At 38.8% G+C, this 21,749-nt stretch overlaps 1 protein-coding gene across 1 annotated transcript in view; it reads right to left on the bottom strand.

Moving 5' to 3' along the window:
• Positions 1–21,749, bottom strand: part of LOC126188440 (uncharacterized) — a 347,741-nt gene that overhangs the window by 144,975 nt on the left and 181,017 nt on the right. The window contains exons 6-7 of the mRNA XM_049930045.1: positions 8,641–9,153; positions 2,745–2,856 (exon numbers count right to left, since the gene is read on the bottom strand). Of these exons, the coding sequence (XP_049786002.1) occupies positions 2,745–2,856; positions 8,641–9,153 (625 nt within the window). The remainder of the gene's footprint in view (positions 1–2,744; positions 2,857–8,640; positions 9,154–21,749) is intronic.

Raw genomic sequence — 21,749 nt, 5'->3', positions numbered from 1 at the left:
TTTGCTCAACTGTTTGTCTGAACAACTTGATTGTAATGCCTTCTGTGAGAACAGCAAAGTACATCTCAGGAGATGCAATGAGCAATTGTTTCAACAAAAGTTAAAAAAGCCAAAAAACATGCAGTGGTAATCAAATGAAAAGATCTGCCAGATGGTAAATCACAGTGACCCTAAGTTGTGATATAAGTACTTTAGTTGTGATACAGAAGTACACTTTTTACAAAGGCTACTAAAATATAAATAAAAGATAAGTATTTAAAGCTGATAAATGCATGCCTTTAGTTCTTTTTAACAATCAAACATTTATCCATGATTTTTTTAAATGGTAAACTCAATAACAATGTTTAGAGATTGGTTCACAGACCACAGATCAAAACGAATGGTTTCATTTGCACCAATGCCATAATTAATGCTATTGAAAACAGAGGACTTGACTCCAAAGATTTGGTAAATTATCAGTGGCATTCATCTTACACAAAAACTATGTTGTAGATATCCACTTTATGAAGAAATTTATTTTCGTTAACGCCAGCATCTGACAAATGATCATTCAACTCATCCAGAAAAGGTTGTTAATTAATAGAGAGTGATGTTTTTAAGGCAAGACATGTTATGTTTTTGGCAGGTTTTCACGATTTAAATTTGAGGGAACTAACCTGAGACATCTAGTGTTGCAGAGGCTAATCAAATTTCCACCAATTTGTTGCATCTCTAGCATACACAAAAGACACACGAAATAGCTAAAAGTCTATGAATTCCTGAAGATGGATGAAATCAGTGTCATGTTTGGTTTGAGTGTCAATGGGAAGCAACATAATGATCATAATTACAATTGTATCAATGGTGTTGCAAGAAACAAATCTGTTTTATTTGTGAGTGTATAACATTTTTCACAATTTACTTTATGAAAGAAAAATCTTAAACTGGTAAAAGGATCCAAGTAGTGTAAGGGGCAGTCAAATGAAAACCAAACACCTGCAGCAGCACGACCATGCAATAGTTCCATTCAAAAGTAATCACTACACATGTTAAGACATTTATCCCTCTGGGAGACGAGACAATTAATTCCTATTTCACAGAATGTGGTTGGCAAATGACGGATCCACAACTGCAACCACTCTTCAGCTCCTTGTCCCACTGAAACTGTTATCCATGCATGATCTTCTTTGGGTCACCAAAGATCTGGCTGTATGGATTATTCCGTTGAACAGCACTCCTGGGAATTTTGACTTAACAGCATTTTTCAGTTTCTGCAAAGAGTCTTCGTAGCACTGCACACTGATTTTGGTTTCATGTTCGATGAACTCAACAAGCAGAGGGACCCTGCAGTCAAAGAAGGTTGTCATGACCTTACCAGAAGGTGTATGGAGAGTTTTGGATTTCTGTGGCGGTGAGTTGTGGGATGTTTTCATTGCTGGCTTTGACATTTCCCCTCGGACTGTCGGAATGCTGTTGGACAGAATCATACAGTTACACAATAACGCCTGCCCCCCACACTGTCAACCAGACAAAGGTTACCCTTCAGTGATTTGGTTGGGAAACACTGACACATCCTCCATACAGCCCAGATCATTCACCATGTAATTTTCATATCTTTGGTGACCTGAAGAAAGACGTGCATGGACAGTGATTTGAGTCAGATGAGGAAGTGCAAGAGTGGATCTGTTGTGGAGCTGTCAGCAGCTGAGCATATTCTACTAAACAAGAACTGATCATTTTGTCTCCCAGTGATATAAATGTCTTGACATGTGTGGTGATTGCATTTGAAGGGAGCCACTCCATGGCCTGATTGTGGCACGCCTTCGGTTTTCATTTGACTGTCCCTCATAGTGCAAATGGTCAAAAACCACAGCAGTGCATGTTGCAGCCTAACAAACTCAGATTAGATGAGATATAATTTTGGTTCCATATATCCACATTGAGGAGATCCTGAAAGGTGTAAAACCTGTCATATGCCAAGAATACAGAATATATATTTACAAAGAAAAGATATGCTGACATTCTTTCCACAGATCCTAAGTGAAATGATTCTCATGATGTAGAGTAAGTAAAAAAGAAATATAATTTATAGGTAAAACCAAACTTGTCACTAACTTGTAAATTTAAATACCCTGCAACACATGAGATAATTCTTAGGCTGTTCCACTCAAAGATCATCATACAGACACAGAAAACAGTTTACAACACTTATTACTTAAACCACATTACTGCACTGAAGATTTGCAGCTCTCAAATTTTACCCAACATTCACCTCATTTTATATTAACTTATTATTATCACTTGTGTACACCATTTTCAAAATCCTCTCATTTTCTTTTGCTTCCTTCATTTATTTACAAACTTCTACAAATTATTTGTCAGAATCAGTAGGTCATCCATAAGTTTAATTATGTGACTGACTTGAGAATTAACTTGAGCTCTGTTTCCTGTCCAATAACATTTCCTAGAGCAATCAAATCTCAGTCCTGACTGGAAGAAGGTGTCACCTGCCCCAAAAGCTTGCATGCGAAAAGCATTTTTTTATACTGTGTGTTCTCCTGGCACCAGTTGGTGAGTATATTTTTATCTATCCAATTACATTATATTATCAAAAATTGATTAGTATTAATGTTAAATTTGCCAATGATGCCCTATATATGCTAGGAAAAAACATCCATATGCAGACTTTTCAAACAGAATCTATCTATGGAAGGGAAATTAATGAACTTACAGAAGCATTTTTACAACTAGCCTATAAAACTTACTATCAGATGTCAGATTACATGGTGGCTTGCCTCTGTCAAGATCCATGTAATTGGGATGTGTGCATTGGCATTTTTCTTCAAATGCAATTTGCAAGCAAATTCTTCGACAACGCTGTAAACAAATAAACTGAATTAGAGTCTTGGGGTATCTGCAGTTGGTAAGCAATATTATGCAGAAACACCCACATCTCATCTAACTTACAGTTAATAAATAAATGCAACATGTAGGCCCTAATTAAAAGAAAGCACATAATTTGAAATTCAGTTGTGCCATGGTGCAACGAAACGTTAAGTATCATGGTGTTAAAATTTTCAACTTCTTTCTCACAGGGGTTAAATAATTAAGAAACAGAATATCCATTCCAAAAAGATAAAAAAAGAAAGAAAGAAAAAAGGAATTATGAGAATAAGGCTCTTGTAAGGTAGTTAATGTAATTTACAGATAGATGAATTTTTGGATGTAGGTGAATATTACAGTCGAAGAGTGTATGTTTTAAGCACTATATTGATGGATGTTGTACAAGTAAAATGTTTTAATAGTAATATTACTATAGGGTGGCAACTTTGTCCCATTAAAAAATTTCCTTGAGCTTTTCAGATTGAAATTCTAAAGTTCCCTTAAACAATTTTTCTTATATACCAAAGCACTTGTTATTGTACTACTTGTCATGGCCACAAATGAAATTTTCTGAGTTGACAAGTCAGTTATTAGGGCTTATTTCATGTTTAACTAGGACTGAAACCAAGTTTCATTTGAAACTGCTGATGGTTAATACAGATAAATTTAAAAAAAATTTATTACATACTTCATTTACATTGAGACAAGCTATACTGTTTATGATATCTGCATTATTTTTATTGCTCAGTTTAGTCTGTAAAATACATAATGTCACAGAATTCATAACTCTGTAATCACAAATACGAACTTATACTACAGAGGTATACATTTTTTATGTCTTTCTAAATGAAATGACAATTTATTTATTTAGTGATTGGCCCTGTGAATCTAGGACTGTACAATGTACAAAAGATATTGGACCATCCCTTAGTTACTATACCAGCATACTTTTCTTGAAATTTTTTACATATATCAGTCTAACAAATGGTAATACACTCCTGGAAATGGAAAAAAGAACACATTGACACCGGTGTGTCAAACCCACCATACTTGCTCCGGACACTGCGAGAGGGCTGTACAAGCAATGATCACACGCACGGCACAGCGGACACACCAGGAACCGCGGTGTTGGCCGTCGAATGGCGCTAGCTGCGCAGCATTTGTGCACCGCCGCCGTCAGTGTCAGCCAGTTTGCCGTGGCATATGGAGCTCCATCGCAGTCTTTAATACTGGTAGCATGCCGCGACCGCGTGGACGTGAACCGTATGTGCAGTTGACGGACTTTGAGCGAGGGTGTATAGTGGGCATGCGGGAGGCCGGGTGGACGTACCGCCGAATTGCTCAACACGTGGGGCGTGAGGTCTCCACGATACATCGATGTTGTCGCCAGTGGTCGGCGGAAGGTGCACGTGCCCGTCGACCTGGGACCGGACTGCAGCGACGCACGGATGCACGCCAAGACCGTAGGATCCTACGCAGTGCCGTAGGGGACCGCACCGCCACTTCCCAGCAAATTAGGGACACTGTTGCTCCTGGGGTATCGGCGAGGACCATTCGCAACCGTCTCCATGAAGCTGGGCTACGGTCCCGCACACCGTTAGGCCGTCTTCCGCTCACGCCGCAACATCGTGCATCCCGCCTCCAGTGGTGTCGCGACAGGCGTGAATGGAGGGACGAATGGAGACGTGTCGTCTTCAGCGATGAGAGTCGCTTCTGCCTTGGTGCCAATGATGGTCGTATGCGTGTTTGGCGCCGTGCAGGTGAGCGCCACAATCAGGACTGCATACGACCGAGGCACACAGGGCCAACACCCGGCATCATGGTGTGGGGAGCGATCTCCTACACTGGCCGTACACCACTGGTGATCATCGAGGGGACACTGAATAGTGCACGGTACATCCAAACCGTCATCGCACCCATCGTTCTACCATTCCTAGACCGGCAAGGGAACTTGCTGTTCCAACAGGACAATGCACGTCCACATGTATCCCGTGCCACCCAACGTGCTCTAGAAGGTGTAAGTCAACTACCCTGCCCAGCAAGATCTCCGGATCTGTCCCCCATTGAGCATGTTTGGGACTGGATGAAGCGTCGTCTCACGCGGTCTGCACGTCCAGCACGAACGCTGGTGCAACTGAAGCGCCAGGTGGAAATGCCATGGCAAGCCGTTCCACAGGACTACATCCAGCATCTCTACGATCGTCTCCATGGGAGAATAGCAGCCTGCATTGCTGCGAAAGGTGGATATACACTGTACTAGTGCCGACATTGTGCATGCTCTGTTGCCTGTGTCTATGTGCCTGTGGTTTTTATTTATTTATTTATTTATTTTATCCATCTTTCAGCACTAATGTGCAATCGATGTCGTCAGAAGAGTTACAGCTATTTGTACATTGTGTTTTACATACCAAAATATTTCATAGTAAAAATATAGCAATGTTGTAAACTATTAGCTTACAACAGCCTCAACACCTAGATCCATACATAACAGTAAGCCATAATTTATCAGCATTAACATGCAATCAATATTATCAGAAGTATTATAGCTATTTGTACATTATGTTTCATACAACAAAAATATTACATGGAGAAAAAAAAGATAGCGTTGTACCCTATTAGCTTATAGCTAGGTGCCTCTACATCCATAACTATACATAACAGTAAGCCTTAGTTTATCAATAAATTAGATCATCTTTACAACTATTCTGAAATTCTTCTACACTGTAGAAAGTATTTTTCTTCATCCACACTTTGGTTTTAGTTTTGAAAATATCCATTGGAACCAATTGAGCCTGTACGGGTAAAGTGTTGAATAATTTTATGCCTATGTATTCATAGCTAGATTGGGTTTTCTTAAGCCTGGTTGTGGGTATATCAATCATATTTGTTTGTCGAGTATTGTGTTGATGAACTGATTTCCTTATAGTGTAGTGGTTTAAGTTTTCTTTTATGTTTAATAGGCAACAATATATGTAAAGAGATGGGACTGTGAGAATTTTTAAGTCTCTAAAATAAGGTCTACATGAGGTCTTGTTGTCAGTGATTCCGTGCAAACGTCTAATTGCTTTCTTCTGCCAAGTGAAAATTTTTTTGGCTCCTGGAGAGTTACCCCATAAAAGAATGCCATATTGTAGGTGGCAATGAAAGAAGGCATAGTATGACTGAATCAATAAATCTTGTGTAACACATGTGTGTAGTTTGGCTAGTAGGTAAATAACTCGTGATAGCTTTCGACATACATAATCTGTATGTGTGTCCCAAGTTAATTTTGAGTCAATGTGTATTCCTAGTAGTTTAACAGATGATAACTCCATGTTACTGTTTGATAAACTGAAGATTATCTTGACAGTCTTTTCATGGTTCATAGATAAGTCATTAGCTTTAAACCAAATATTAGATATTTTGAGACACTCTTCACTTTCCTCCTTCAATATGTTTATATCCTTTCCAGAATTAGCTAATGTTGTGTCATCAGCATAGAGTATAGATTTACAGGGTAAGTTGTTCGGAAAGTCATTTATAAACAATATAAATAGTAGAGGGCCAAGCACTGAGCCCTGAGGAACACCTCGTTTTATACTTAAAGTCTGTGACTGTTGGTCATTATGCTTTACTATTTGTTTTCTATTGCTGAGGTATGATTCAATTAGTGAGAGTTCCAAGTGTTTGATTCCATAGCAACACAGTTTATCTAATAATAATTTGTGGTTAACTGAATCGAAAGCCTTACTCAAGTCAATTAGAATGGCTTCAGCAGATAATTCTGACTCAAATGCACTTAGTACAAAAGAGATAAGGTTTTCAACTGCTTTGACTGTTGATAAGTTTGACCTGAATCCATACTGAGAATCATTTAATATATTATTGTCTGATAGGTGTATGCATATTTGCTGCATTATGCAATGTTCTATTATTTTTGAGAGAATAGGCACAAGTGAAATTGGTCTATAGTTATTGATACAGGACTTGTCACCCTTTTTGTATAATGGTATGACAACTGTTTTTTTGAGACATTCTGGAAAGTGTCCACTCGAGAGCATCCAGTTTATCAGTATGCAAAGAGGGTATGTTATGAGATCTACAACTTTTTTAATTACATAGTTTGACAGACCATACACATCTTCAGATCTAGAGTATCCTAATTTAGAGGTTGCTTTAATTATATCAGTTACTTGTACTTCTCTCCATTTAAAAGCTGACACTATGTTTGTAATGTTTTGTTGAAAATTTCTGCCAGATATGGGGTGAGAAATAGGTGTGTGTGTTGAATTGGAATTCTGGTTGCTGTGGGTTGGAAGGCTGAGATTGGCAGAGTTGACAAAAAAGTGATTGAAATCATCAGCAGTGACGTTAGCAGCATTTGTGTTGTCTTTGTAGTTTATATCCATACCTAGCTCTGCTTTTATTACTTTCCATGCAGCCTTACATTTATTGTGTGATTTTTTAATGAAATCACCATTTGCCTTACACTTGGCTATTTTAATTTCAGATCTATATTTTCTTTTCAGGTTTTTGTAAGTTTCTTTATCTACTGCTCCCTTTTTGACCTTATCGTGACAAGTAATTACCAATAGTCTCAGTTTTTGTAATTGGGGTGAAAACCACTTCTGTAAAGTTGAGTGGCTAGGTTTCCTAACTTTTTTGTTTTTTTTGTTTTTTAACCAGTGGACAGCATGTGTGGAAGATTTCAGAAATGATTTTGAGGAATGTGCTGAAGGCTTCATCAACATTTCTGGAGGAATGTATAACAGTATTCCAATCTATAGACTTAAGTTCTTCTCTATACTTGCTAATATTTGTATCTGTAGATAGTCTGACACACTGAGTTTGTTCCTCGTCTTCTTTTGGTTTTATAGCAATTAGTTTCACCCATATACCTCTATGGTCTGACAGGTAATCGACATTAAATAAGCCTAGCTCAAAATCACATTTGTATACATTTGTTATTAGATTGTCAAGACAGGAGGAGTGCCTTGTAGGACTTTCATTAGCACAAAAGAGATTATAGGATCTTAACATGTTTACTAAATTAACATTTCTGGCTGTCATTTTCCTAATGTCTATGTTTAGATCCCCAAAGATTAAAATTTTGTATTTAGTATATTTTTGTACACTGATCACAAGTTTTTCTAAACGTTCTATAAATTGTTCTACATTACTTTCAGGAGTGTGATATAAAGACACAGTTATGAGCTGTATACTAGGTATAATAAAAGCAGCTGCTTCAAAAACACCTTTAATGCATAGGTCACTAACTTCAAGAACAGAAAACTTTAGGTCTAGATCATTGCTAATATATATGGATGAACCCCCATAGGATTCACTGGGTCTGCAGAAGTATGTAGCTAATCTGAAGCCTGATGGTACATACAGTTTTATATCCTCTTCCTTTAACCAATGTTCATTTATACATAAAATCATTCTTTTGTTACTTTTGAATAGTATACCAAGCTCATCAGCTTTATTTTTCAGAGACCTGACATTTAAGTGCAGAAATAAGATACAGTTACTGTCACAGGAGGGGAGGAGTACAGTATTATGGGGCAATGGAGAACATTTAATTGTTTTTTCAGCCCTGGAATCTATGTTAGGTGGCGGTTGGACTTCCTTGGGATAAACCATAAAAAATCTTCATTTCTCTTTGGTAATTTTTTGGGTCTGTTTGAAACACGGTTGGAAGTTTGTTTCACTTTACTGTCCACAAGTTTTATAGGAACATGTTTTTCCCAAATCATTTGGTATCACTTCATCATGAGACAAAGATGATACTTTACTTACTGTGACTGGTCTATTCTTTTCCGCTACTCTTGAAGGTGATGGAGGAGGAGCTGGTAATGTTTCTGCTGTTGGTGAAGTAGGTTTAGTTGCTGCTGGTGGAGGAGTTGTTTCTGTTATTACTGGTAAAGGAGTTGGTTCTGCTACTGCTGGTGTGGGAGATGGTGCTGCTGCTATAGGAACTGGTTCTACTGCTGGAGGAGTTGCTTCTGCTGTTGCTGATGGTGTTTCTTCTGCTATTGCTGGTGAAGTAGTTTGTGCTGCTACTGCTGGTGAGGGAGATGGTGTTACTGCTGTAGGAGCTGGTTCTAATGCTGGAGGAGTTACTTCTGCTGTTACTGAGTGTGGTTCTTCTGACGCTGCTGTTGATTCTACTTCTGTTAGTATTGCTTCTTTAGGCACTTCTGCTGCATTTTCTGCTACTGTATCTGATTCTGCATTAGTCACTCCTAGAGATACTTTCTGTGATGATGATACAGGTACCACTGATGATGTTGTTGGTAAGTATTGCAGTCTCTGAATAATTTCCATTAGCTTTAATGTAACAAGTTGCTTTCCAAGGCCATTTAGGTGCAGCCCGTGAGTAGTGTGGAATCTGCGTCCAATGGTATTAATATTAACAACAGAAACATTTCTATATTGTTTGCATATACTGGAAAAAAGTTCATTGGCGGCACTAATTTCCTTGTTGACACACGACCAGGACATCAAGTCGTACCTTTGTGGTATATTTACGAGGATAACGTTTGTATGACTTAGTTCAGATAAACACTTGTCTAATTCGCAACAGGCTTTAGATGTATCATTTTGATAAATGTCATTAGATCCACCAAAGAGGACAACAAAATCTTTCGAAGACAGCTTTTTTATTTCTTCAGAAAAAACTAGTTTTCTTATTTCTGAGAGGGGCGCCCCAGGCTTTACAAAGCTCATCGATTTCACATTTGAAGCTTTATTTATGCGTGAGACAATACCGCGGCTGTGGCTATCGCCTAAAATGTAAAGTTTTGGAACATGGTCGGGAGTTTTAGACTGATGTTTTCTTTCGCACTCGCAACAGGTTATACCACCGTTTGTGTTTTTCCCGCACTTTCTACAAACATAAACAACAGTCTGTCAGTGTGATCATGTGATGTATCTGACCCCAGGAATGTGTCAATAAAGTTTCCCCTTCCTGGGACAATGAATTCACGGTGTTCTTATTTCAATTTCCAGGAGTGTATTACACAAAGCTTTATTATTCTATTCATTATACAAAAACAGTTTTAATTGATGCTGCACTTCTGTTTCTCTAGATACTCCCTTAGTGCATAGAAGCAATGCTTGAACAAGTAATCCTTCGCTATTGCTATGAAACTGTTTCTGTCCATTAATTAATATTTATGTGATTTTTGGCAATACATTACATACGGGGGGAGGGGAAAGGGGGGGGGGGGGTAATTCAACGCCAGTGGTTTAGTGGTTCCCCATGCCTATCATGGATTTTGATGAAATTTTGTATGAACATTCACAGGAATTCCCAATACACGTGGGTAAAGTTTCATAATCACCAATTCAATACTTCTGAAGACATAGTCATTTGTTTGGCACTATAGTACAGTCATCAACAGTGCACCCTTGACTTTTCAACAAATTCAAGACACTTTGTTAATTTACGGCAAATGAATTAAAATTAAATAGTAGCAAAACCGAGTATTTTCTCTAAGTGACAATGGCTGTCATGGTAAAGATTCTGTCAAATTAATGGGTACCCACTTTGACAAAGAACTGAACAACACACACACACACACACACACACACACACACACACACAGAGAGAGAGAGAGAGAGAGAGAGAGAGATAGTTTATGCAGCAAACTATCCTGAGTTTTGTATATAATCAGGAAATTAAAATCCTTTGTCAGTGCAAAACAGCTACTCTTTGTCGACTACACCTTCTTCTACATGCACATAGACAGGAATAATGATGTGGTGTAACTCTACTGAAGCCAGAAGAGCTTTTATTTGGCGAACACACAAACTGTTAGATGTCTGTATGGTCTAAGATCCAACACTCCATGCAAAATGAATTTCAATGATAACAAAGTAACGGTTGTCCCATGTCTATGTATATTTTACACCCTTATGCAATGAAGAAAAATTGGGCTAAACACAATACAAAACTGAACATTCACTTTTACAGAACTAGCAACAGTAAATCTTCAAACATTCCTTGCACTAGACTTACAAAAATTCGTAAAACTTTCTGCATGGAGGAAGGGCTCTTTTTAACAAATTACCTGACGTTAAATACTAGTAAGTTCATAAAAAGTTTGGAATTCTGGCTCAAAGAAAAAGCTTTCTAGTCTGTTTATGAATTTGTAAATAGTGACTTATGTGATACATTAATTTAATTATAAACAAACTCTGATATCCTTGTTATCCATCATTTTAATTGAACACAAACAGCTTCCATCCTTCTTATTCTTAAGACTGTTAACAGAACAACTTTTTACACGTACTGTAACCTCATTTAACCTAATGTAATTATATCATTGTCCAGCTGCATACTGTGCAATATAACGTGTGTTTCAACTCATTACATATGGCATGTGTATGTAATTACATTGTGCCCTTTGCAGCTTGAAAGCTGTCTAAAACTATACGAAATACTAATTTTCACAAAAGGGACCATCTTAAAAAAGGAAAATCTCTTCAAACACAACTATGATATAAACACATATGAAACTAGACAGAAGATGAACCTACACAGGAACACAGTAAATACAAACTTATGCAAAACAGGAGTGTATCATTCTGGAGGTATGTTATATAAGCAATGCCTTCTTACCTAAAATGCATACCAACATTAAATGCATTTAAAATAAGGTTAAAACAGTTCTTGTTTGACCACTGCTTCTATTCTTTGTCTCATAATAAGTAAACCTTATTTACCTGATTTGACTAACTGTCAATTCATAATATACGGTACTTTACATTGTGCTTATCACGTCATCTCACTTAATAACTGCTGTTACCACATATAGAAGCAATGTAGTACACCAATCTACATTATTATGCATTTTTATTATGTCAACAATGTTGTCAAAATGACTACTGTATTGTAAACTAACTAAGTTTACCACTGTCCTATATCACATGTGCAAACAATGTATGAATCTGATTCTTGGATCAATAAATAAATAAATAAATAAATAAATATGGGCTAATAAACAATTGAATAATATGTCTGGCAATATTTTCTTGAAATTAACAAAAATCGGCCATCTTGTACAACATTTGCGCTCTTTTACGCAAAAGAACTGCAAAAGAAGGTTTCAGAAGATAAAATTTCATTCTCCTACAATCTTCCACACTGACAGCAAAACTGAATTTCTTAAAACGCCAAGAATGGTTATTTTTGAACCACTTATGCGGAAAAGCGTCTTCTGCAAACTCTTTTCAACCGTTTTCATTAGCAAGGCCATCTTCTAAACCACCTATTAAACTAAATTTGGTTTTTAAATGCGAGCACTTAAAGTTCTACAAAACAACGACAAAGTGAAACAAAATCACAGGAAAAAATACACGTTCGAAAAAAATAGGAAATTTAATTTTCTTTATATCTGGAGTAATTGCGGGATAAATCTGAAACTTTGCACGTAATAACTTACTAATACAATGTCTTAAGATAAAAAATTTCATTCACCTACTGTTTTCCAATAGTTTACAAACTGATACCAATATGACGATTTTACTAAAAACCCAAAAATGGCTATTTTTGGCCACTTTTACAACAAAAGTCTTTTGTAAACTCTTTTAAACCGGTTTCGTTAGAAAGAGCATCTTCTAAAGCACCTAAAAAGTATATTTTGTTTTGCAATATGAGCACATACGTCTTTAGCCGGCTGCAGCTTAACTCTGTCCCCTAAAGAGATTCAAGGAAGTAATTAAACAATAACTTTTTTAAGCCCAACCATTAAGAACTAAAAAATCTAAGTCGTTACAAAGAGTAGTAATAAAAATGATATAATAAAGAGGACTGTCCATGCGCTCGTCGCCACAGAACATACTGGAGCTCCAGGGATGTAGGGGTACTTATAAGTGGGGGAGGGGGGGCAAGGCCAATGCCACCCTACATTCAATTGTTGCCAGATGTATCCAAGATGGCGGCGAAGACGTTATCCAAGACAGCGGCATGTAGACTTGGCAACAATGCATGAGATCATACAAGATGGCGGCGATGACATCATTCAAGATGGTGGATTATGGCGGGAAGATAGGTCACTTGGGCTACCTCCACTAACCTAAGTCACCTGACTGCCACCTCACCCTAGGAAGTGGCTGGAAGAGAACTCGACCTGCTCTGGACATAAGTTTTTATTTTGCATGCATTATTTATTTAAACAATTTGATGCAGTACACCCATCCAGTGTGTTCACCATGAGGTCCGGAATCCAACTAACCTAGTACACAGTACCACCACCATAGGGCACTGTCATTCATTCTGTGAAGTAATCCAAGATGGTGGGGGAAAATGGCGGGAAACACTGTATTCACCACGAGGTTCGAGCCTAGTACGCTGTGCTGTCACCAGAGGGCGCTGTCATCCCTCCTGTGACGTAACCCAAGATGACTGTCTGGAGGGGAAAATGACTCAGCCTGTGCTGGGCTGCTGGAGAGAGTAAGGAAGGAGTGTACTTTATTTATTTTGGAACAATTTATTTGGGGGTGGATTTTGAAAGATAGTATATTTATCACACTGATACAAAACACATGCTCTGACGAGCTTGGGGTCATGCCACACAGCCCACAGACTTGTAAACTACCCCTAAATAATGCTATGCAGACACGCAGACAACTCCTCAACTACCGAAATCATTTCAGTACAGACATACAAACTCCTCCTAAATAATGCAGTACACTGATGTGTAGACACTAAATCAACTCGCAAACCATCCAAATAATGCATAGCACAGCCTACAGACCTTCTAGCAAAGTAATGCAACAAACACACAAACAATGTATGCAGACACCAGCAACCACCCCCTGTCCATTGGACCACACAGGAGGCTATCGCACACGCTCCCATAAGTCAGGATGCACTGGCATCCCCGCAAAGTGATGCACAGGTGCCCTTCGGGTCTCGCAAGCATGAGGCGGCGACATCAAAAAAATGGCTCTGAGCACTATGGGACTTAACATCTTAGGTCATCAGTCCCCTAGAACTTAGAACTACTTAAACCTAACTAACCTAAGGACGTCACACACATCCATGCCCGAGGCCGGATTCGAACCTGCAACCGTAGCAGCCTCACGGTTCCGGACTGCAGCGCCTAGAACCGCACGGCCACCGCGGCCGACACGGTGACATCACTTTCATACTTGGTACTTGAGAAATTCCTCTCGAAATACGTGTTCACCTGGACACCGTTGTTGACACGACCAACAGGAAGGGTAGACCTATTTGCAGAGTGGGCCAAAGCCGCCATGAGCCACCGCTGCACACAAGCCAGTGCGAGCCACCACTCTCACTCCACTGCCGACAACATGTGAAAGTTCTCCAAGTATTATACTGACGTCACATGTCTATCTAAATAAGCAGTGAGTCATCATCTGGAGTTCAATCATGAGTGTTTACTGTTGCTGGCGCAATGACGCATAGCTGCAGTGTGGCTCCAGTGGGAGCAGCGTTCACCATTGTTTTCTGCAGACGAGACTTTCAGCAGTAAAATTATTTTGCACAGATCACTAAATTTCACTGACAGGTAAACCAGAAAAGGTTGTCTACAGATTATCAAATACGTACAAGACTCACAAGAATATTGGAAGCCAGGAGCATATTTACCAGTGTAGCTACAATTAAATATTATGATTGGTGCTACAGGCTGACACCGACCAATGTACAGGTAATGTCTCTTCTTGATGGCTGTGGTTCTGGAACGAATCTCAGTATCTATATTGCACATAATTTTCCATGTCAAAAATTTCTCTCATACTCTCACTGTTATCGATGTGCTGAATCTACTTGTCCCTCATGATAGGACACACACTCATCTTCTCTGGTCATGCCACAACCTAAGCCCCAGTAACTTTACACTCCAATATATTTACATTTTACACAAACAGTGCAGTTATCTTTTATATATGTACAGCACCCGAAAAAATTACAGTATGCCTACACTCATACTGGCTATATGTCTCGAGTTCCCTCAATCCTAGGAAATTTCCTGACAAAGTCTTACAATCAGCACTTCTGAAAGGTGCTGCATCCTGCCAAGATTCTCTCAAACAAGTGCTATGAAGGACAGGCATTCAGCACTATGTGTGATAATTAATACATTGCCCGTGGACGTAATGTCTGTGGAGTGCAATCCGAAAACAAAGGAAGTAGGTTACAGTACGCTTGTTCGCCCACTGCTTGAATACTGCTCAGCAGTGTGGGATCCGTACCAGATAGGGTTGATAGAAGATATAGAGAAGATCCAACGGAGAGCAGCATGCTTCGTTACAGGATCATTTAGTAATCGCGAAAGTGTTACGGAGATGATAGATAAACTCCAGTGGAAGACTCTGCAGGAGAGATGCTCAGTAGCTCGGTACGGGCTTTTGTTAAAGTTTCGACGACATACCTTCACCGAAGAGTCAAGCAGTATATTGCTCCCTCCTACGTATATCTCGCGAAGAGACCATGAGGATAAAATCAGAGAGATTAGAGCCCACACAGAGGCATACCGACAATCCTTCTTTCCACGAACAATACGAGACTGTAATAGAAGGGAGAACCGATAGAGGTACCCAAGGTACCCTCCGCCACACACCGTCAGGTGGCTTGCGGAGTATGGCTGTAGATGTACATGTAGAATGTTTGGAAATACATCACCGACGTTCGTTAGTGTACCATAATCATCATCACTATCGGTAGAACAAGGAAAATTGCTAATTCGTTTTTCCTCAAGGTCCTAACGTGGCACCCCATCCATCACATGTTACCCTTCCTGCTTTCAACATACACAAAGGTTCTCACCACTATGTAGAGACTCCTATACCCCAGCACAAAGGATGACTTGTGAATGAATGGGAGTTGGCTCTTATCAAATTACCCGCCGAATTACTGATGCCATCAGTGTGGAAGCACCATCTGCCTTTTTTTTTTTCTTTCTGCAGACGAGACTTTCAGCGGTAAAAAAACTATTTTACACTGATCGCCATATTGCACTGACAACTAAACCTCACAAAGTGACATACATATCGCCAAATATGGAAAGACTCTTACTCTGTTACACTGCTCTCCCACCGAGGACAGGATCTTGAATATTAGAGCGTGAAACTGATCTCCAACCCAGCAATATATCACCCTGTTCATGTCAATGTAGTAAATATACAATTTGTATCGTGTGCCATACAAAATCAGCCCTCTTACATCATCCATACACACAACATGAAGACATACAGCACCATATGTAGCCCTCAAAGTACTAGAGGTCGGCAGTCATCCACTCCCAATGGGTGACCATAGCGACCTCAGCAGATCAAAGTCATTCTCAGAACTGTTCTACAAATTCGGGCTCGTCCCCCCCCCCCTGGCACCAACATGTTACTGTTTCTGGTCCCCACTTGCTTGCTCGCTTTTCTACACCCATCTCCAGTCTCTGGGATCACAAGAACAAATATATTTTCGCATGGTTTGTACACATCTGGCGCAACATAATTCTGAAGATGTAGAATGGAAATTATTTCTCTACAAACCCCAAATTTTAGCGAGGTGGAGCATGCTCTAGACCAGGGGTTCCCAACAAAATTTTCTCGAGGACCCCTCATTCAGCATGATTGGTACCATGTCATATCACAGTATAAAGTACCTAAAAAAGCCAAATTAAGAGTCTTTTTATACATTTCTATTTTTGGTACTTAGAATAAAACATTGACATATTCATTATTGAAAAAATATTGAGCTTAAGACTTTTTAAATATAGCCATCACTGTTATTGTTAAAGTTTTGATTATTGCTCAAAATCTTTGTCTTCAAATCTGGGTGTTTAGTATAACAAACTCCTTAAAAAATAAAAATTGGGTATGAGCTGAAAATGACAGGAAAAATTTGAAACTGATTGTATTGGTTTATCAAATGTTCTACACTTGAGACTGCATTGAGTAGACATGTGTGAAAAATAAGAAAACACTAATTTCATACAAGGTATTATTTATTTGAAAAATATAGTTACAACAGAATACTCCATCAGTATACAGTTAGTTTTAATTTTCAGTTCTTAATGAAATGAGTTCATTCTGATCTTTGAGTCCATTGTTTCTGAAATATTAGGTTCTAAACTCGAAACTTTCACTCTGAAATCCGACCCCATGTTGAGGCAATCCTATATTTGTTTTTCATGAACGCTTTACAAACACTACTGTTTTAATACAGAACATTGAATATGTAAACAACATGGTCTGTGAAAGCACTGGCAATAAGTTAACAATGGCCGATTGTCGCCTGTAAGGCGAGTTTCTGAGTAAAGTGACTGTTAGCTGTCAGCTGCAAAGAGACAGCGCGTGCAGTTTAACAGCATTCAGCAGAACTATTTGCCTCTATCTAATTCTAGTTTTGCGTAGAGAGAGCTAGTGTTATTTGGTTTTAGGAAGATGCTACACGCAGAAGTTAGCGTTCCCTAAACCTCTGCTCATGCAGGAAGCGGCCAAAAAAAAAAAAAAAAAAAAAAAAAAAATCTGTTATCATACAAAATATATTTAATATATATTTTAATCTAATAGCATCTTGCGGACTCCTCTGGCATAGCTCGCAGACCCCCACCTGTTGGGAACCACTGCTCTAGACCACTGAGTAACTAGAAACTTATCATGTCTGCAAAGACCTTTACGTGAGAACTCAAAACAAATAGAGGAAATAGATATTTCCACACGTGAATACCGATGTCCATGATGTAACAGATTCCAAATCATCCCTATAATTTACTAAGTCATTTAAGGTGTTTCTCATATCTAGAGAACCGGTAAATGCGTCTTCCACCTGCTATATGCACACACCACAACCGATATTCTCTCAACTAAATAAAGATAGGAAATGTGAAGAAACAGTCAATCTGACAATTTACATAGGAGGGAATAATGGCCCAGCGCAAACACGCATCCATATTCACTCTTCTCAAATTTCCACTTGATCACAAAAGCTGTCCAACACTCACTAAGTATTAGTTCGCTATTCAGGTGTCTTTATTCAGACAGCCTCTACCATTAGCTGGAAACGTGAATCATTCCCACCACAGGCCACACATAGATGGAATCATCCTACGAAATCAATCACATACATATTTAATTGCTATACTTAGAATTAAATGTTATGATTGAGGTTTCAGTTGAACAACATTCGACAATGAGCGAAGCATCGGAAATACACCCTGCTGATGGCTGTGGGTCTGGAAATAGAAACACATGTACCATACTCATCCCTCTGTTGTCACAGTATCCCACGTCAAATCCATACATTCCTTTTTACACATGTCTGATCACAAACACATACTTTATAAGCCTGATGCTCAACACGAACCAATCACACATCGCCTACTACTACTAATTATAATACTTCGCCAATAAATGATTGCCTACAATATGAAATACTGCTGAGACAAAATCAGCGATGGGTGGGCATGTCTCATAAGTTTTTCTTGCGAGTGGTACCGCTCTATCTTAGTAAGATAAACACAATCGGCCAGATGTTAAAAAACCCGATCGCAACAACTACTGCATGTTACTGTCACAAGTGGTCTTGGTTCTACAGGTGCACACTAGTATCCATGTTAAAAGCTATACCTGCCTTATAAATCTAGGTACGACATTATCTGGGAATGAGGTGGTATTTCTATCCAGACAAATACTGAGACAGTGATCACTGGAGTGTATATTATCAGACCAGCAGTCCAATTACACGAAACCCACAATTCAACCTCATGATAAAATCGCCGAATTTTAAAAATGATTTGGCTAAGGAATGTAGTTTGTAACCAGTATTTGAAACTCCCTCACGCTGCTAGATATATTTCTCCAGTATGTGTAATGTATTCTGTCTCAATACCAAGTCAGAAGTTCTGCGATATATCCACTGATTGAGAAGGAACACAAACAGTAGTAGATGGTTGGCTGATTGAGGTGGCAAGAAATGTACAGTAGCTTTTCAGATCTCTAGTGTTACGCTATCTGCTAGAAATGATGTCCATGATCTGGAATCAAGTCTTTCCATTGAACCACATACCTGCATTGGATCCTATGGAGAAGTCGTCTAATGATTACAGTCACTAGTGAATCATATTTCTGGCACTCTCATATCTCGAAACGAGCCACCTTTCTCGAACCTATCTGCTACAGTAAAATTCCAACATGGTTTTAGGTAGCCCCTATGCATCTTGCAACTATCCCTCAGACTCTATGGCTACTGCTACTGTCCCTGTAGCTTTGTGCATGTGATTGTTCCAATGTAAGTCGAAACTGAGTAGAAGTCTGAGAAAGGTATACCTACAACCTTCTGGAACCTGTGTAGAAACAGGACTGTGTTTTGACCATTTGAAAGAAATGGGAACCGAGAGAAGGACGAGGATTTCTGCTACTGCACTGTGGTGCATCCCCAAAGAGTTTCAGCAATATTACACTAATTTCATCACCGACTTTGGTATACTTGTGGTCGGTTGCAGATTAAATCGGTAACAGTGCTGCAGGGCAGGTTGATCAATGATGGTGTAAGGGCGGTCTTTCAGTCTCTAATTTTAGCCTAAGACTGCGAGAATGCACTGTGACTCCCATCAGCATCGACATAGATCGTAAATTAAGCACTATGCTCGATGTGTTAGAAATATGTAGAGTGCTGTCTGATATACTTTGATGACGTATGTGTTCGAGAATTAACAATGAATGGACGTACTGCAAAGTCATCTATCCACATTTGCAATGATACTCGCAAAGCCAGTAAGGAGTGGTTTAGCTATGATACTGAAATTGGAAACAAGCTGTCACCACATTGGTCGGTGTTGAAATTAGTGTAATATTGTTAAAATCGTTCACAGTATCAACTGTGATGCTTTTTATTTCAGTGCATCGGTGGAGTCTTTTCCATCCCATCCATCCATGGCACGCTGTTGCTTACAACATAATGATAGACTGACTTTTGACTTTTTTGAGTTGGAGAAACAGTTTTGTGGAGGGGTGACACCTTCTGGGGATGGCTAGCACCAAAACAGTGATCGCATACATGACTGCAATTTGAGGAATCACTCAAAATGGAATGCAGAGCTTTCAGCTATTCCATCAATGTGACATATGAGTTTAAATGTAGTTTGTAAACCCACACCAACGACGTAAAACTCTTCCAGTTTCGTGATGTCGTAAATTACTTATTTAAAATCATCCAGTGTGTGCAGTGTGTTACAGTAACAGCAATAACAATATGCTTCACACAGTGTGGTGTCCAGAGGTAGCCCAACTGACCTACCTTCCCTCCAAAATTCAAACTTCTCATCTGGGGGGGGAGGTACTTGGCAGGGGGGGTGTGGCACTTTCCAGCCATCTTGGGTAACTGTACTCACGTCATCAGCTGACATCACAGCAGCCATGTTGAATGACGTCAATCGCATCACAGTGCGACATCTTGGATAACTTTACTTTGGGGTGATGTCCTTGTTGTCTGCGAGAGACCATGGATCAGAATGTCTTAATGAATGACGTCAATCGCATCATCAGATGATGTCATAGCAGCCATCTATGTGGGATACGATCATCCTCCTAGAGAAAAGATGGTGGAACTTTAAACGGGGTCTGTCAGGTGATGCTCTATGCCTGCATGCATATGGTATTTGTTTTCGATATATGGGAGGAGGGAGATATGGCAAAAATCTTATCTAGTTCTCTATCGGATGAAGCTAATTAGCCTTTATAGTTCGCAATTTTTCTCTGATGGATGGTACATAATAACGAAGATAGCATATTGGGGAGATAGATGTGAATGGACATGAATCTGTAGTACTTGTATGTAGTTTGGGGGTGCACCACAGTGCACTAGCAGAAATCCTCGTCCTCTCAGTTCCAAATAATTACACTTTCCAAATGTGGTTACGTATCTCAAACATTAGAGCCTCAAAAAAGAGGGAACTATTCTTTATTATGGTTTCTCCTGAGCCATTTCACTTTTTATAAAAAGAATTTTGTAGAGCCGATGCTGCAGAGACGTTAAAAAAAAAGAGATTATTTATTTGTAGTTTTTCTGACTCAAACTCATTTGTTAGTCGTCAGAACTTTTGATTTTTTTTTCCATGGAGAATACTAAACACTGGAGAACATTACAAAAGTTGTCAGATTTATTTTGAGTACCAGTGCAAAATGGACCCATTTTTAATACATCTCCAGCATTTCGTCATTTTTAGGGCCTTATATACTCGCACTGCAAAACCAAATATAGTTTTTTTAGGTTCATTAGAACATGGTATTTCCAATGAAAACAGTTTAAAAGAGTTTGCAGAAGGTTTTTTTTGTAAAATTGATCCAAAAGCATCAGTTTTGGTCTTCTAAGAAAAATTGTCAATTTTGCCCTCAATGTGTAAACTATTAGAAAACCTTATGAGAATGAAATTTAATCTTTTCAGACCTTGCAGAGTTAAGATTATACGTGCAAAGTTTCACATTTATCCCTCAATTACTTGCAGATATGTGAAAAGCGAAACTTAAATTTATTTTCGAGCCATTTTTTCGACCGACTTTGCTTCAAATTATCTGTATGAAAATTGGTCTGCTAATCTTTTTTTATTATTTTTTGGCTTAACGGATCCCAAAAAGTTGTACAAGATGGCCTAGTTTATATTTCTGGAGATGTTATGCCTCAAAGTTGTAGAGAAATGACAGGTGACTGTCGCTAGCTGCACTGGCGGGTAAAACAAATGACTGTATCTCTGGAAGAATTAAATTAACGAAAGTAAAACTTCACTTATCTTCATTGCAAACATTTGTGATTGTTCACACAAAATTTCAAAAAATTCATGATGGTTAGGCAGGAACTTTTTTCTATATTAGATCACTTGGCATGGAATGGCCCAAACTTTGATACCTAAATAGTAAGCCTTTCTGTAACAGTGCTG

The sequence above is a fragment of the Schistocerca cancellata genome, chromosome 5 (genome assembly GCF_023864275.1).
Source record: "Schistocerca cancellata isolate TAMUIC-IGC-003103 chromosome 5, iqSchCanc2.1, whole genome shotgun sequence".
Taxonomy (NCBI): Eukaryota; Metazoa; Arthropoda; class Insecta; order Orthoptera; family Acrididae; genus Schistocerca; species Schistocerca cancellata.
The sequence above is the reverse complement of the archived record's forward strand: the minus strand, read 5'-3'. Positions and strand labels throughout refer to the sequence as shown.